The following is an 18325-nucleotide window of genomic DNA, read 5'->3' as shown; positions in this document are numbered from 1 at the left end:
TCACTCTTTCTTTAGACTTACGTTTTTACGGAATTAGATTCTTTCCTCGTAGTATAAAACGGGTATGACTATTTCTAAAAAATCTTCTTGTAATATTTTAGCAATGAAGTTATTTTAATTTGAATCTTTTAATGCAACTCACATTGAAGTTGTTAGTGCGGCATACTACATAAATATTCAATTTAAAATTTTAAAAACGCCCTACTCTAGGCATATGCCAAAAATATCCATTTTATCAGACAGACAGCCCCTCTTTTCGCATCGGGGGTTAAAAATAGGTTAAGTAAATGATTATTATCGATAAACTAAATTTTAATGAAAAAAACTCAAAGAATGTTTGGAAGCGTACAATTTTTAATTTTCGTTAATGTCACGTCGTTAATCATTATTTCATGGAAATAAGGTTTTTTTGTTTGCTAAACATAAAGGGCAAAGTAGAATTTGTCTCCAAAAATTAAACAACTTCGTTAATTTTGCTCTCTGCCGCTTCCTAATTACGTTACGCGGACGCTACAAACGGTTGAAAAAACAACGTAGAAAAGGAGCGCAAACACAAGTGTTGCGGGCATTTTTGTGCGGGGAAACGTGAAAATACCCACCGGCCGAAAAATCTGTTGGGCGTTGTAAGTCGACGGCGCCTAATACCGGCCGTCACGACAACGGACCATTACTCGCCGCCGCTTGGCCCTGACTGCCTGTCATTAGGTAGACCGCCCTTGTTTCTACAACAAATTGCACCTAATCTTGTTCTAAATGGAAAGGTGAAAGGTTGACCCATAAACTTATAAGTGTAAAAAGTCATGGTTTTAGCTGGATAATAAGCTTATTTTACTATGTAGTGTAGGTATATGAATATGTAACCAAGGTCCAAGGATATTCATGTCAATCGCTTGTTTTTATATTATTCAATGTTTTCTATATATTTATTCTTACACAAATTTAAAAGAAAAAACGTTTACATTTAATCTCGGGAATGAACTGCTGTATTTTGAAATACAAATTATAATACCCCAAAACTCGTTTTCGTTCCGTCGTTGTTCCCAATATTGGGGTCGTGGCCTTTACGAGAAAGATTCCCCTTTTTTGCTGCTAATTGCCGTCTATCTATTGCACGCTACCAAACTGAAAAATCTGATGGTTTCTCTGTGAATTGGCCGGTTTGTTAATATTTCACAATGTTTTCCTAGTTTATTGTTTTATGCATACCTACCATAATCATGAAAACCTACCTACATACCTAGTCATGAAAATAAAACAGTTATTATATAAATTTCATACAAATTGTACACGTTGCATTACTATCGATTTTACCTTACTCCCTTTACCCAAAAGATATCAATATTCAGAAAATAACGAAGAAAAATACTAGCCATTATAAGCTTCATTTCAACCACGCTCGTTATCGATAACGAGTGAACGCTGTCGGTCCAATAAACGTCAAAATTGCCACGTCATATTCAGATCATTTATGCACGTTTACCTACGTATAACGTCGCCCGTTGACGGCAGATGTCACGCGAGGAAGGCGAGGCTGCGGTCAGGGTGTCCTTACCAGAAGGCACGACCGCAACAGTGGGGGTCCGCGAGGGCATGACGGTGGAGGAGTTTCTGGCGTCCGCCTGCGCCCGACGCTCGCTCAACGCGCTCGAACACTTCGTCAGAGTGAAGAAACGCCGTGACATGGAGGATCACAATTACTTCGTGCCGCATCGTAGCGACCTCATTGAGACTTACGTGAGTACCCGAATAATTTTCAGGTAGAAAATCTAACATTGCTAGGGGCACGAATTTAGGATTTTACATCGCAGAGCCGGAAGCTCGAAAGCTTCCGGCTCTCTGCTAGGATTCGTTTTAAAACAGAATTCAAACCTTTTTTTGTTACAACTCAATGTGTCAGAGGCTCACGGCTTAGTTTTTTTATGTGTAAAAAGATGGGTTACGATACGGGTCTAGCTCGTTTTTCATCCGGCTTCGACCGAAATAATTGACGCCGACAAGGCATCTGGAATTGAAGTTAGCATTTGTGTTTATGTCGTAGAAAGTCTAAATACAAGGATATAATATTTAATGAATATTTAAATGTTATTTCATTCCACAAAAAAAAACTAGGTACAATTTTCGTTAAAGTAATGAAGCTTCAAGGTTAGACGTTAATATACGATCGTAGCTTGAAACGCTTGAACAAAGTAACGATCTAGCAATAAGAAAAGATTAACTTTTGTCCCTAGCGTATTCCTGTTGTTCTCAAAACAAGGGGAGTAATTATGTTAATGATTCAGCTGCAGCCCGCGTCGACCTAATACAACGTGTATGTTCTGTCTTAAAAATCCCTTTGAACAGATTACTTTACATGGTGACTTGTTACTTGATTACGCGTAACAAATTAAATTATACGACGTGCAGGAGTACGCGCAATTTTTTTTTTTTTAATTATTAAGGGGTGCAAAAAATATATAAAAGTGTTTTGCGACCGAGATTCGTTTGAGTACGGTCTGACAGCCCATATATCTATTCACTCTCTGATTTTATTCACATTCTATAAGGGAGGACGACCGATAGTTACACCAAACTCATATAAACATAGTCAACTGCGAAAATACCATAGCGCATATTTTAGAACAGAGTTAATGTAGCGTAGATCAGGGTTACTCCAATTTTTTGCGCGTACATGGAAAAACCGTCGGCATAAATAGGGCGCATTAATCACAACATAAATCAAGGTACATCGAAAGAGGCGCTCGGACAGAAGCACGGCTACAAATAATCAATCACAGAGTCTCTGATACATTGAAATTATTTAAACAAAATAAGGATAAAGGAATTCTTTGGACCCCTTAATGCTAATGTTGGTAGCAACTGCGCTGGGTTCACTTTGATTGAGGTACGACAGGAGTCAGTTAAGCAGGGTACTAATGTGTGTTTTCTAATTTTAGCGCAAATAAACATGGTAAATTTATAGGTACTTATATCTACACTTTGGTGGCAAAATGTTTTCTCGAAAATACATTTTCTAAAGGGAGTTTTAAATTTCCATCTGAAGGTTTGGGGACGTGCCAATCCTCTGGGAAATACATCACACGATCCAATACATTGTGCTGTGTATTTTTGAACCAACTTAAAAAAAGTGAATTGATGGTTTGGCATAATTCCAGCGTCAGATATTCGTTGTAACAAAGATGAATAGATGAATACCTCCTTACCTAGAACAAATGCGTTTTATATGGAGCCTATTAACGTATACATGGGTAAAATATTTTAAGTACCTAAGTGCGTCGGTTCGTGATTGTTGGTGGTCTCATCGGAAGACTTGCGCCTGAAGCCACCCGCAACATTCTGAGATGAGGCCATTTCGTGGCACTATATCTTATTTTGTGTTTTCTTTTATATTATGTATTGTCTCGTTTGTTTGTGCTTACGAATAAATTATATTCTATTCTATTATAATTGTTCGAATTTCTTATATTTTTAAATTATGACATTAGTTCTTGAGTTTCTGAATGACTGATAATATTTTTACACAACGTTAAGTTTTCGTTAAAACGAACGAGAACAAAATGTCATCCTTCTAAGCTATAACTATTACGGGTATAAACTTGTCATATATATTCTACTGACACCTCCGGATCTCAATAGTACGTACACACTAGCGAATACACTTCACCTATTCGTCTCGACCGGACTAAAATCCCCGGCATCAATTTTCCTCTGACCTCCATGCGTCTCGGCCGTCACTTTATCTCCTATGTAATCATGACTTTATCCCGCATTCACATTTCACTGGCGCTGACTGTCACGGGTCCCATCTTTATAGTCTGCCCATTTAGTACCTACTTCGCAGATACTCGAGCCAGACTCATTCGGGTCGAATCACATCGCCCCGGGCCTTTTATTTGTCGTTCTCTCGTCGTATTTCACTGTAAATACAAACTAATTTTGCAGCGTAAGCTTTAAATGCAGAACACGAAAATTAAACTCGTATACAAAGAGCAAATAGTTCTTCTCAACTCAAGCACGATGGCACAAGTTAGGGAACCGCGCATCGAGAACGTTTAAATCCATGTAAGATTGTTTTGGTTTAAATATTGAATTTTTTAAGGACTCACAAAGTCAGTACAATGTTTAATCTAGCCACCCAAAGATAAAAGTGAAATAATAAAAGCGCAATTAATATAACGTCCAGTTTAAACGTGCTTCCTGCTCCTTAGGGCTCATTTAGATGACGCGAGAACTCGTATGCGAATTTCATTACATTGCGGGTCTTGATTGGTCGGTTGAATTGGACGTAACCAATATAGTCTGCAATGTAACTAAAATCGCATGCGAGTTCGCGCGCCGTCTAAATCAGCTCTTACTTTACTCAAAAGCAGGGGAGAAGAGGCTATTGCTTTTCATTTATATGTCTGTGTGTGTTTTAATATGTGTTGAGTATGAGTATGAGTATGAGTATATAGTTATATTTTTTCTGGCAATCTGCAATCTGAATTATTAACTTTATTTATTATTTATTTAGTTGCACACACACGAGGTAGTGGAGGTGTGTGCCAAGATCCTATACCAAGTGGAGCTGCAAAGGAACACGCTGGAGCAGATGTGGGGCTTCAGCGTGGAGGCCGAGCTGATCGAGAACGCCGAGCGACAGGACGAACTCTGCTGCTACGTCAGTCGTGTCGAGGACAAGAGTGTCGCCATGCAAAACGGTCAGTACTCACTACTATAATTTTTCAAGATTTTTCATTTTGTTCGTTTTTAGGGTTCCGTACCTAAAGGGTAAAAACGGGACCCTATTACTAAGACTCCGCTGTCCGTCCGTCCGTCCGTCCGTCCGTCTGTCACCAGGCTGTATCTCACGAACCGTGATAGCTAGACAGTTGAAATTTTCACAGATGATGTATATATCTGTTGCCGCTATAACAACAAATACTAAAAACAGAATAAAATAGAGATTTAAGTGGGGCTCCCATACAACAAACGTGATTTTTGACCGAAGTTAAGCAATATCGTCGGGCGGGGTCAGTACTTGGATGGGTGGCCGTTTTTTTACTTGTTTTTTTTTTGCTTGTTTTGCTCTATTTTTTGTTGATGGTGCGGAACCCTCCGTGCGCGAGTCCGACTCGCACTTGGCCGGTTTTTTAATTTGTGTTTTCCTGAATTCATTCGTTGAAAAATATGTCAATTGATATTTCTATCATCGTTATCCATCTTGTCTGATGGTGAAGACGAAAATGGTTATAGGAATACAGATGGTTATAATTGTCCCGATTAGAAGTTGTTGATGAATGATGAATTAATTAAAATGGGCATTATAGCTTTGGACGAAATTCAAATTTTACTTTATTCTAAGGGCCACTTTGGACCATTCCACTAACCCGGGGTTAACCGGTTAAACCTGGAGTTACTATGGTTACCAGTACAATTTGACACTGAGTTACCGGTTTAACCGCTTAAACCCGGGTTTAGTGGGATGGTTGATGGCGGGTTTGGTGGTGATGATGATTAGTGGCCCTAAATAAATAACGATAAAAAGTAAATTGTATTTCTTTCTCCAATATATTTTCCCCCAAAGTCAGGTCAAGTAAACTTACATAAACTCTATACTTCTTAAAATATGGTGTTTGTCTTGCCCTGTTTCACCGTGGGTAGTCCATCTATCAATATCTACAACGATAAATCTCTACTCTCTCGAGTAAATTTGTCGGCTATTTATGGTCTATAAAATGTGGTACATATTTTCGAGGTTTTATTTAAATGATTTTTTTTTTAATATTCCATTTTGATAGCTTATGATATATAAGTTTGTTATTTTCAAAAGTGTTTGCAAGATTAACGCGTGTATTATATTAACAATGTTTAAGCGGTTTCATAAAACTAGTTTCGTAACAGGCTTCCACATCTACACAACTTTACGAAGTTCGCAAAAAATGTTAGCGAACTTTGTCCCAGTTTGTTTTTGGAGACTTTATCATGCCTCAATCGTGTTAGCTAGCGCTTATCCAACATGAAGCCCTATGGGAGAACAAACTTTTGGATCAACTTACAGAATAACAGATTTTCTATTTTAAACGGGTTATAAAATTCAATTTATGTAATACGAGTTAAGTACAACTATTAAAAAAGGCTGCATAAAGTTATTTTATATGTATCTTTAGCACCAAGCCTGCCATAGTTTCAACCAGAGCTATACTTCGTTTTTTTAGCATTAGAAATAAGGTAAACAATCTTGATGTGTCTTTTAATTGAAAAACACATTTTAAAAATAAGTTACGGTAAATATGTAACAATTATGAATCAACTACGATCTTTTATAGTCTTCTGCTTTCATAAGTAATTGTTATTGATTTTTAAAAAGTGGTTTTCAATTAAAAGACATGTCAAAATCGCTTACCTTCTTTCAAGTTATTTCTAATGCTAAAAAAACGAACTATAAATAAAAATAACTTTATAAGGTTCTAATTCTATTTCTAACGCCCGAGCTATTTTCAATTCCAAAGCGCATCCTTGATAAGTTAAAAATAAAGTGTGCAGTTTATAAAACTCTTGTTGTGTCAGGTATAATCAAAGGCGACGAGATAATGGTGATCAACGGAGCGATCGTATCTGACCTAGATATGATGTACTTGGAGAGCGTATTGCAAGAGGAACTGTCGCTCGTCATGATGATGAGGTATGTTTGCTGTGTCTCTGAATACGAGACCATTTACTTTTCGATTTCCGCACGGCTGGATGTTAGTTGTCGAGTTACAGTCCATTAATTAGAAACACGGAACACGTTCAACTGTCGTTTAAAACGTTTCGTATTGCAGTTGGGGTCGTCTAATTAAATGCTCTAGCTATTAGAATGCTAAGTTTTATACAAACTAGTGTTTACCACTACATTTTTGCATTTAAATATATCTTTATCTTTATCTCGGTGAACATGTTTACTTAACGGTTTCATTTTAAATTTAGTCCAATATGAAAAGCTCATCTCAGTCTCTTAAAATTGCGGACTTGGTGCCAAATAATTTGCCTTTTATGCTTCTTGGCTACGGTAAATGCAAATTGCATTTAGTTCGTACTGGACAAATAGACAAAAATTGCCTCCCCAACTCGGAAGAAACCCCTCAGATATGAATTGCGCGAGAAAAGGTTTTATATTTAAACTGCGCCGGCGGCATAGGAAGCTGGTTGCGAGGATAATAAAGCGGAAGTTAAAGTGTGGCGTGGCGCGGCAGGGCGAGTCGGGGCAGAGTGGAAAGGCTGTTCATCGGCGTTTCCCGCCCCCATACACCTGACCTTTCGCGGCCGCGACAAGTTTACTGAAGCGCTCGCTGCGACCTACATAGCCTGCAGCCCTGCCTCGCCCTGCGCTGCCCTCCGCCGCACCAGTTATAAAACAATCACCCGCTGCCGATCGCTGCGTTTAAGGGGTTCGCGGTAGCTGCAATAAACCCGTATAAGTTCTTAACGTTCCTGACAGACTTTTGACATTAAAAGTTTATGAGCCTTCGGATAAATATATTTTCCTATGGCGGCGTAACTGGCCGTCTAGAAAATCGTTAACGGACGATATAATTAGCTATTTAATACTTTGCTATTGAATTTGCCCCTTTGAAATAATAGCCGTTGTTTATCCGCTTACAAAACAACATAGGCAACTGTCCTTTATAAAAAGGAAGCTGCCGGCAGCACCCTTCATTTGCAAGCGTAGTTGCACTTGACAATGTTTCAGCGCACTCCGCCGCTTTGACGCACTAGAACGACAAAGATAGCGATAGCTTGCAGCGTTTAAAGGGTTTACATCGTCCTTTCTGCGTAGTATTTACTTGCGACACCTCGCGCCACGGCGGCGCTGCCGCTGGCATTGTGCGCCCGGAACTGCTATTTGCAATACTCGCCGCGCATCGCTTCAAGCGAACCAGTATGTGCTATCTTTGATTTCACCTATTTAATTCAAATCTCGAGATCAAGTTACACTAGGAATGTTCTCACGGTCGAAGCGAAATGTTTTGTGAATTTAATAGCTGCAATTGAGACTCGCCGCCTGAATTACAGACGTAACTAATGGTTCCCAACAAACGTCGTCTCGGAACAAACGTTTGCGACTTGGTGTTATTGTTGTGAGTTCTATCTTATCGCTAAATCATAAAGCCGTTCCGGTTTTCAGGCGGCCCTTTTGTTTTTAAATGTGGGCTGTGCCGTTAATCATTAAGTTGACTGTCTAAATTTTAAGTAGCATTTTAACCGTGAATTTTTGTTATTGTCATTTGTAATTTATATTTAGGCGCTGTTTTGGTTTTGTTTTATATCATGTTCCATCTAATTTCCGAATTAATATTAAATCATGATATCATATTTATTGTTCTATCGTAGCAACATCAAAGCGATATGTCTAACATGTCAAATAGCTCCCCATTTTTATTTATTACAATGAATAAGACGCAGTAAGAACCTTAATAAATTATAGAACCGATTCCGAACAACACCATGGGTAAAGTGTGATAAATAGTTTACCGTCGAGTGAGTTGAATAATAACGGGGTAAATTCGAAACGTCTCATTTATATTAATTGTCTGTACAATTGGATTATGTTACGTTTGTTAGCGATATTGGTGAGTCCATATCCGAGTGTGGCTGTAAACTTTAAGCTTAGTGCACACCAGTCAGATTAGCTTAAGTTTGCCAATAACGTATGCTCAAAACACCAACGCATAACGGATGCAACAGCACGTACACTAAAACTGGATTAACAAATGCTAATGCTTCTAGTGCACACCAATTCCGCATTGATGTGTTACTAAACCGCACATGTGTATACAATTTGTTAAGTACGTTTTATCGCAACCATCAACACAAGCTTGATGCAAGCTGAATTGAAAACAGCGACGCAAGATGAGCATAAAAGCGCGCTATTGTGGACTTAGCTTTACGTCGTTTTACCACATGCTGTTGGCAAACATGGCGCACTGAGATGTGCAATGTGGTGGGAGGGCAACACCGGCCCTATAATGAAATCGACACAGATAAACAATGACGTCATCGCTTCGCTAGCAGGGTTGTTTCCTATCTATACTTAATACAACTTCAGCTATCAAATCTGCTGATCGAAATCATATTTGTTAACACGATAATACAATGCGGCTTTTACTACAAAAAAACCCATTCAATTAAACTTGCTGTCGATCCATGACATAGAGGTTTTCATATTCACGTTTTAGGAGGTTTAAAAAATACTAGCAGACTCGATGGTCGGTACTCAAAGCTTTGCCCCGGAGTGAAGTCAATATTGGTATGGTTTTAACAAACTTTATTTTGTACTAGCTTCGCCTATGTTTGACAAAGAAATATCTCTAACAGAGCCGATTTTTGAAACATGCGTATTATTCCAATGATAATGTAATACACTCAGTGAAGCTAGGCTTAAAATTTAAATATTCAACGTATACTAATTTCCATTACGGATGTGAATGTACAATTTAATCGGCCTCTATAAATCTGAAATGGGGTTTTCCATTGTGTATAATTGGAACGACGAAACTAAAATGTAAACACAGCAAAACGCAGCAGTGCACATTGCACAAAACCCTAGTTTTAGGTTCGCCGGGTCTCGAGACTTAGATAAAATAGTCTAATCTCGTCTTTCATAGGTACCTACTTTTTTTAAACAAAAACAAGACAGCAACAGCCTACATTAATTTTAACTTCTATTAAATATTTACTGAAACTAAAAGTTTATTTTGTCTATGAATACTGTCACTCAAGGAAAGGCTTAAAAAATTGCGGCTTTCCGATACACAAGTAATTCGGTTTTCCTCGATTAGTACCTACTTCTTTAGTTTCCTTTACTTTTCTGGTTCGAGCTCATATCTATTTATTTATGATATATATTGAGTATTTATTTATTTTATTTAGGTTATATTTATACAGTGCCAGCCACTTGAATAGCCTCACTCATCAAAATTAATATTTCTCATAGTAATATAAAAAGGAGATATACATTAAACATTAAATATGAAATAAAACAAGAAGCCTTGTAATAGTAAATAAAATATTTATTGTTATCTAATCAAAGTTTTATGAAATAACGTCAAACAAATAATTGGCCCTTCCACTTGAATAGCCTCACATGCTAAAATATACTGTTTAGTTATTAAAACTCTTTCGTTTAATATTTTGTATACCTTCCATTAGACCTTATTAATTCGAAAATACGATTAGGTAGTGATTTATATAAAGAATGTATGTAATTAACGTCCACAGAATCCCAAACAGTGTAAATAGCTTGGATCAGTTCTTTTTTTATTACTAAACTGTCTTCTGTTGTAATAAACTTGCCGAGACAGCCAACCCCAGGCATTTTCCATGATGTTCAGATCAGGGGACAAGGATGGCTAATCTAGAACTTCAATCTGGTTTTCTTCAAACCACTTTGTAACTATGGCTGACGTGTGTATGGGAGCATTATCATGCTGAAAGAACATTTATTTTCTACCTATTACTTTTCTGATCTTACTATTTGTTTCTTTTAATAAATTTAAATACTTTTCAGCATTTAGTCTTCCGTCTACCACAATTAAATCAACAGTACCATAGTAAGAAATTGCTCCCCAAACCATTACCGATCCGAGAGTTGAATGATGACGTGATAGTACTTTCGGTTCTTTCCTTAGGTCATGAAAATAATATTAAAATCCATCTGGACCATCTAGATTAAACTTTTCCTCATCACTAAAAATCACATTTCGCCACTCGGTTTTCCAGGACATGTACTTTTTAGCAAAAGACAGTCGACCCGCCACGTGTTGTTCGCGCAAAGGAGGTTTACTCATGATTTTTTTTTCGTTTGAGTTGGGATGATGTTCTAATAATCCGTCGAACTGTAGAGAGAGATGCTCTAGTATTTATTTCACTAGCTATTTGCCTGGCGGTCTTGGTGGAATTTGAAGCAGAGCGTAAAATAAGTCGACGTTCACGATCCGTAGTGGCAAATTTTGTGCGTCCTTTATAATGGTGGCCGTAATTTTCCTTATTTTTAACATAATTATTAATAACTTTAGGGCTGTGACCTATTTTTTTTAGCTATCTCACGATGGGATAATTTTAGAGTTAAATAAAAATTAACCTTTTCAATTTCTAAACTTGTAAGTATTTTACCACGTCCCATAGTCACAAAAACACTGTGTTTATCGCGTTGATGCAGGTACTTAATAGAATGCCATCTGTATTATCTAATCATAATAAAATAAATTTGAAAGCGAAACTTAAATGCACGGTTTGGACGATTATGTTACACTGAGGCTATTCATGTGGACGGCCCGTATTAGCTCTTGCGTCCACGACGTTTCGCGCGCAGACAAGTTCGGATTTGTTAATGTGTCGTTCGATAAACGTCAGGGCGTACAATTCAAATTTTAAGATATATTGATAAAAATTATCACGTATAATTATAATACTCACAATATATATAGGTGAGGCTATTTAAGAGGTTGGCACTGTATATGTACGCTTTATTTTTATTTATTTAAGTATTTCTATTTATGTTTATATATATATTATTTGTAGCAATGTGTATTCAAAACTTGCATTTCATTAATTTTAGTGATTGTACACTATTGTTTTTGTTTGTCTTTCATCGTTACTTCTGCTTTGTTTTATTCGTTTCCTCAAATTGTCAAAGGTTAACTGGAAGAGGGATAAGTTCGCTTTTGTTGTATTTAATTTACTCTGTAACTATGTTTCTCGTGTTTTTATTTCCATGTGCAATAAAGTATATACATACACACATACATAATTTAATACTGTAGTTTTCCCATACAGTCCAGTAAAGTTATTTCGAGCTTATTTCTGAACTATAGAACCTCGAAAACAACGTCCTCTTTTTGAAACTAAAGCTATAGTTTTTTTAATCAGTACTCAGACAAACTTCGGTCATATAAAGAAGCAGAAACAAAAAAGAATTCAGTACTCTGCCATAAGTTAACGGCAAGTATTCTGGCTGGAGACAGCTTAAACAGCACCTGAAATATTGCCGCTTTTTTAACCCTTCTATTCAATCATTCGATTTATGTAAGCAATACTCTCGATAGAAGTAACTAAATAAAAACTTACATCTTTGTATGACCTGTATTTCAGATCGGCTTCAATTAATCGATAGTTATTATTATTGTTATTTTTTTAGCTATTAAGCTCGTTTCATGCTTACAAACACATAATTCTACTTCTAAATTGTTCAAGCACGGAATTATGTACTGTTATCAATTAATTAACTCAACTGTCACCTTTTCTCTCATATGTTATCTCTCTCTCTTAAGTTTTGCTTTATTTTATATTTTTTATGTGTATTTTAATTGGTTGCCCTGAAAACCAGCGCCATGGCTAAGGACATTAGTCATCGGCATATGCTGAGTGGCATCCATTTTGGTGTCTTGTACTAGAATAAGATGTAATAAAGGTTAAGCATGTATTTCAACACCAAATAAACCATTTCTATTCTATTCTATTCTATATTACTTAGTATAACACGATGTGTATGTCCAGATCTTCGCGCACGGAACCGCCCGAGCTCTCGGGCATGATGCGAGCGGCCACCGACGACATAATCGACTCGCTCGTGTGCCCGCCGCCGCCAACCGACCCGCCTGTCATCTCGGACGACATGATCTCCGGTCTGATCGTCCCTGCGCCGGCTTGGAGTGAGTACTTACTTGCAACCTTAGGGCGGTTTCGCACTACGTCCGATCCGAATCCGATCCGAACCCGTGAAAATATGGTCCGTTGTAGCCGTAGAACTATTTCTATGGTAAGTTACGCACTACATCCGATATCCGTCATCCGATTTCATTCCGTCATTCTAGAATCTCCATTCCGGAGAAGATTTTTGACGGACCGAAGTAGCATTAGTATTATTTGTATGAACGCTCGCGCACTGCGTCCGAGTTAAAGCCGAGCTGCGTACGAGCAGAGGGGCAGCGGGGCGGGCGGGGTATGCGGATAGGACTAGTGCGTAAGCGAATATCCGAATTCGGTCCGAGTTAGACATATTTTCACGGGTTCGGATAGGACTAGTGCGTAAGCGAATATCCGAAATCGGTTCGAGTTAGACCCCCATATTTTCACGAGTTCGGATAGGACTAGTGCGTAAGCGAATATCCGAATTCGGTCCGAGTTTTCTAGACCCATATTTTCACGTGTTCGGATCGGATTCGGATCGGACGTAGTGCGAAACCGCTCTTACTCTCAACAGCGAGTCACCTACCAAACTTCGGCTTTAACCGACGAAATAAGTGATTCGTTCGTAAGTTCAACGTTTCCCAACGGCCCGCGACATGATGTCCGGTCTGCTCGTGCCAGCGCCCGCCTGGAGTGAATATTTACTTCCAGTCATACTCTTCTTCCTCCTGCCCTTATCCCACGTTATGTGGGGTCGGCACAACATGTCTTTCTCTTCCATTCTCCTCTGTCGTAACGTCACCTTAGCACTCACTCCTTTCTTTCTCATATCCTCTTTCACACAATTCACATTCACAGGTCTTCTTACTTCCAGTCATACTATCGGCAGCTAAGTAACTCCATATTTACAGTTTAATTTCCAGTTCTAGAATTCTTATTGTCACAAACGTTTTTATATTTTACCTATAATTAGAGCTAAATATTATATATATCCTTGTTACCGAATAATATATATTCTCGATATTAAACTTTTGTGAGACATATTTTAAACTATTTAGACGACAACGGTATCACTCACCTGAATTTTTAGTAGTTAATAGTGACTAAAAATTTAAGTTGTCTACACAGTTTAATATATATTCTAAACAAAAACCGGCATTTATGCAAAGATGAGTAAGAATAAAAAAAGATCCAGTGTATTTTTGTACGTACATTTTAGACACGCTTAATGGAATAAATGCCACGCCAAAGCTTAGTTGTTTGAGTGCCTTCGACTCGCCGTGCGATCCCGACGTATTTCATTTGTTTTGGGAGCAAGGATGCTACGAGCTACGGTGTAGCACACATACCGTTGTTTGTCAATGAAAGCTGCGCTTTGACAATTTATAAAATAATAGGAGTTGGTTGCTTTCTGCCTAAGAGCATGGAGCCAAAATGGAGTCGCATACTGAATGTTTTTGCGAAAATCGTATAATAGTATTTTATGCAACCGTTGTTTAAAAGAGGTCAAAAAAGGCGAGTGGCGTGAGTAACAATTTGAGGCGAAGCCGAAAATTGTTAATAAAGACGCCACGAGTATTTTTTGACTCAGTTAAACAACGTTGCATACAATACTTTTTCTACGACCAAGCACTTACTTTGGAATAAAATTGTAAATTTAACAAATATTTTTAATTCAAGAAGTAGCAAAAATGGAGGGTACGGGCGGGAAAAGAATGAATGAATGAATGAAATTAAAAAAAAAACATAGCTATGGTTCACTTATTTGTCAGAGATGACATTTAAAATAAGGTTGACAACACTGTATTTCATTCAATATTTTTTAAGTGGTCATTACGCGAAGTATCGTAAAATCGCCAAAAAGATACTGCGTGTATGCACAAATTCATTTTTGGGGCATAGACTAAAGACTTGTTTTGACAACTATAAGGTAGGATTTTAAAGGTGTGTGAACGGCCCTTTAAATGACAAATAAAAGTACGGGAGTATAAAAAATAACTAATAACACTCAAATTGTTTACGGAATATTTTCGTACTACATACAATTTTAAAATGACGGAATCCTAAAACGCAAATAGCAACCAAATGGAATGTAATATTCGAAACCGATAAAGATTTAGTTAAATTAAGGTAATAAATCATTACTTTTATTGCGTGATCTCTAAACCTAAATTTAAAAATTTCAGTTAGTATTGTGAGCCTATATTTTATAAACATGAATACGTTAAACTTTCTAAAACTCAACTAAATTAATATTTACAGTTTTCGTATTTTCGCTCACAATGTATGCCATAATTCGTTATAGTGTATACGAGTATATTAATATCATGTTGTAACAAGCTAGCTTCTTCTCACAAATTGATATCATTTCTTGCACTAATATTGCAGTTGAATTGATTGCAATCTCTTGACAATCCATTGCATAGATGCCAAGTTAAATCTTTATAAGCACAAGAAGTAATGTACATATTAGTATCTATATTATATGTAATAAGCCGTCTGTCTAGAGCAAGACTAGAGGCTCATTTCGACTTCTAAAACATGGTCTTGATTTAACATTATTTTCAGTGATACTCGCTCGCATTTAAATATTAGTGCGAATGAGATGTATTGCCATTAATATCAAATTAAAACATAATTTTAAATATGGAATACGCCAGATACGTCTTCCTGTGTTATCGCAGTTGGAATCGAACGTAGCGCTGCGATCGGATGAAGTAAGCCGTGATGTTTCATGATTGGAACCGATACAGGGCTATTTATAAGTGTAAGGCCTGAGTGAACGCTCGAAGCGGAGCGTTCGGCGGGCCGAGCAGCATGGCGTCGGGCTCACAAGTAATTTGAGCAGCGTGCACTAAGGCCGCTCCTATACGTTTGCATTTGTTTAACATGCACGCCGCACGCCCCGCCCCGCTGCACGCCCAACTCGAGCGTCCACTTAGGCCTTACACTAAAGGCCTTAAGGCTGGCTGCACCGATTGCATAGTGCGGACTAGTTAGCATAACGCAGCAGCACTCTTGTAGATACCTGACTATAAAATAGTGCTAACAAGAAATGTTTTAGTAACCGTACATAAAAATGGCAATACTTTTAAAAATAATGTCTCTGACTTAGCAGAGGCTGATTAGAGTTTAGATTAGATGATTAGAGTCTGCCTAGCTAAGGTGACAATCGCTTGCGCTTCGCCATCGAATCGCTATGTGTCTCTCTATCAATCTTCCTTATTGGTGTGACAGTGACAGTTGCGTTTCGTTCACTACGGAGCGTTAGCGATTGGCATGTTGGCTACGCGACCTGCTTGTCCTGCCTATCTACCTACACACAACATCACTACACCTTATAAAACAAATTCCCCCGCCGGGTCTTTCTGTGTGTGTGTGTATGTATGTTCGCGGTAACCTACTGAACGGATTTTTATGCGGTATTCACTTATCAATAGAGTGATTCTCAGAGAAAGGTTTATGTGTACAATTTGTTAAGGTTTTCGGTAACCCGTGCGAAGCCGGGACGGGTCGCTAGGACGATATAAAAAACTAATGCATTATCCAATGCTATTAACAAATTAAGGACACACTATTTCTAGATAAGGTGAATAGGTTATTTTGCTTTAAAAGTTTCTGGGGCTTACAGTAAGTTACTAAAAAACTCTACAACCCATTCCATTCCTGATTTTAAAAATATTTACCCGAAATCGTTTTCACTTATATTTTTATTCGAGTACGATGCGTTACGAGTAGGTAATAACTAGTCAAACCAGCCAATTCGAATGAAGAGAAATTATGTCATTTAGTTATCGTCCATTTCGCTTTTACTTGTCCATTTCCATACATGTACTGTCGCGAGCAAGATGCACGACTGCTAAATGACATCATTTAGATATCATTCTGATGTCAGTATACGTTCGAATTGGCCTGAAATAATAGATTTTTAGGCTAGAATGCCGCTCGTGGACGAGGGCCATATTGGAATTTAATTTTACACGCTCAATACAGGCTCAGCAGTGCGTAGCGCTCTCACATATTTGTGTGGACGCTAATACGTTTTCAAATCTAATTTCAATACGTCCTACATGCATTTTAGAACAGAGCGACTACGTATTTTACGCAATAGGGATGTTTACTGTAGTAAAGCCAATTATTTCTCCTGATGAACGAAATAATGTAGTATAAACTATTCGGAAATCACCACAATATATTTTGGACATAATTTCTGTCATATACACCGGAATGAACTACACACAGTAGGTAATTTGACATAACAGGCAAGTAAAGTCACTGCTCAGTATTGTATAGTGGTTAAATAGCATTTATTATTTCGACAATTTGAAAAAATCAACTGGTTTAACTTATCAACCAACATTCCTGTTATTTGTAAAGCAGATGAATAATAAATAATATACTCGTACCTGATTGATAAACGTAATCTAAAACTTCCTGTTCTGATACTAGAAAATCGAGTATAAAATATTATATATACATTTTAAGCAGCTTATTGAAAAGCGATTTTGTAGCACCCGTCTACAGTATTAAATTTACTTAAATAAGGTGTCGTAGTTTCTATCGCAGCGCTCTTACCCCAATCCGCCTTACAACAAAACAAAATTGGCATAGCACCTGCTACGAAGCTCGTGTGATGTAGATTGTAGAGAATAGGGGCCCGATTCGGATTTTGTAATAGACATCTCTATTAGATATCTTTTAGACATCGCCAAGATACGATAACGATATGTTTAAGATCTAGCCTGTCAAATTTGACATTTCCGCGATTCTGGAGATACTCTTGAACGATTTCCACAGGATATTACTTAGAGATCTAATTCACATCTAATAATTGATGGGTATTTAACACGATCTATCGTAAAAGTGACATTGGTTGCCCGAATTGCGCTGCAAAAGAGAACTAGTTGATATCTAAGCTATAACGTATCTAGAATGGATCTAGTACGTGTCGTCTTGTGAATATCTTGAAGTTCGAATACGGCAGTAGATTCCCTGGTAGTTAGAATTCCTGCGCCGTAGCACCGTGCCACAGCACAGCGAGAAGTAAACCAATCAACCGCGCGACCGCACGCAGGCTTGGAATGCTCTAGCAGAATCAAAGTGGCACATGGAAATGTAGATACACAAATATGATGTGCGAATGTTGATTGGATAGATTTATATATGTCGGTGGCCGATCGTAAGATCAGGCAGATCGTAATGTTCCTGTGTAATGTTTTGACGATAGTGACATTAAACCAATATATAGGTAGGATAGGTTCGTTAGGTTGCTTTAGATGCCCGAAGGGCAAACTGCCCAGAAACGCGGGGCTCCGTCGACTCAGGGAATGGGTCAAAGATTTTCACGTTTCACGATATGCCTAGGAATTTCACGATATGCCTGATCTTACGATCGGCCGCCGACATATACACCGGGATATGAACCGTGATTACCTTTAGTGTTGTTTCCGACACCCACCCGCTATCTTCAGTAACCCGTGAACAAGATGCATGTAAGTCGAAATATCGGGAGCTCGAAAACAATACTAAATGTAATCACGGTTCATATCCCGGTGTATATAAGTCTAATGAAACTAACCGTGAATCATTCAAAACTAATTGGATAGATGTTCATCGGTCTTTGTGTGTGTTATTTTAGTAAACCAAAGCCCTCCGTTGCATAATAACTGTTTTGTTGCAT

General features: G+C 37.8%; 1 protein-coding gene across 27 annotated transcripts in view; it reads left to right on the top strand.

The window, feature by feature from the left end:
• Nucleotides 1-18325, top strand: part of LOC134650171 (protein still life, isoform SIF type 1) — a 167711-nt gene that overhangs the window by 131405 nt on the left and 17981 nt on the right. For 26 of the 27 annotated variants that reach the window (XM_063505046.1, XM_063505044.1, XM_063505045.1 and 23 more), the window contains 4 exons: nucleotides 1510-1734; nucleotides 4511-4697; nucleotides 6547-6661; nucleotides 12514-12668. In XM_063505046.1, the coding sequence (XP_063361116.1) occupies nucleotides 1510-1734; nucleotides 4511-4697; nucleotides 6547-6661; nucleotides 12514-12668 (682 nt within the window). The remainder of the gene's footprint in view (nucleotides 1-1509; nucleotides 1735-4510; nucleotides 4698-6546; nucleotides 6662-12513; nucleotides 12669-18325) is intronic. The other variant, XM_063505030.1, reaches the window with a different exon arrangement.

This window comes from Cydia amplana, chromosome 8, assembly GCF_948474715.1.
Source record: "Cydia amplana chromosome 8, ilCydAmpl1.1, whole genome shotgun sequence".
Lineage (NCBI taxonomy): Eukaryota > Metazoa > Arthropoda > Insecta > Lepidoptera > Tortricidae > Cydia > Cydia amplana.
This window is presented reverse-complemented; position numbering and strand designations above follow the sequence as displayed.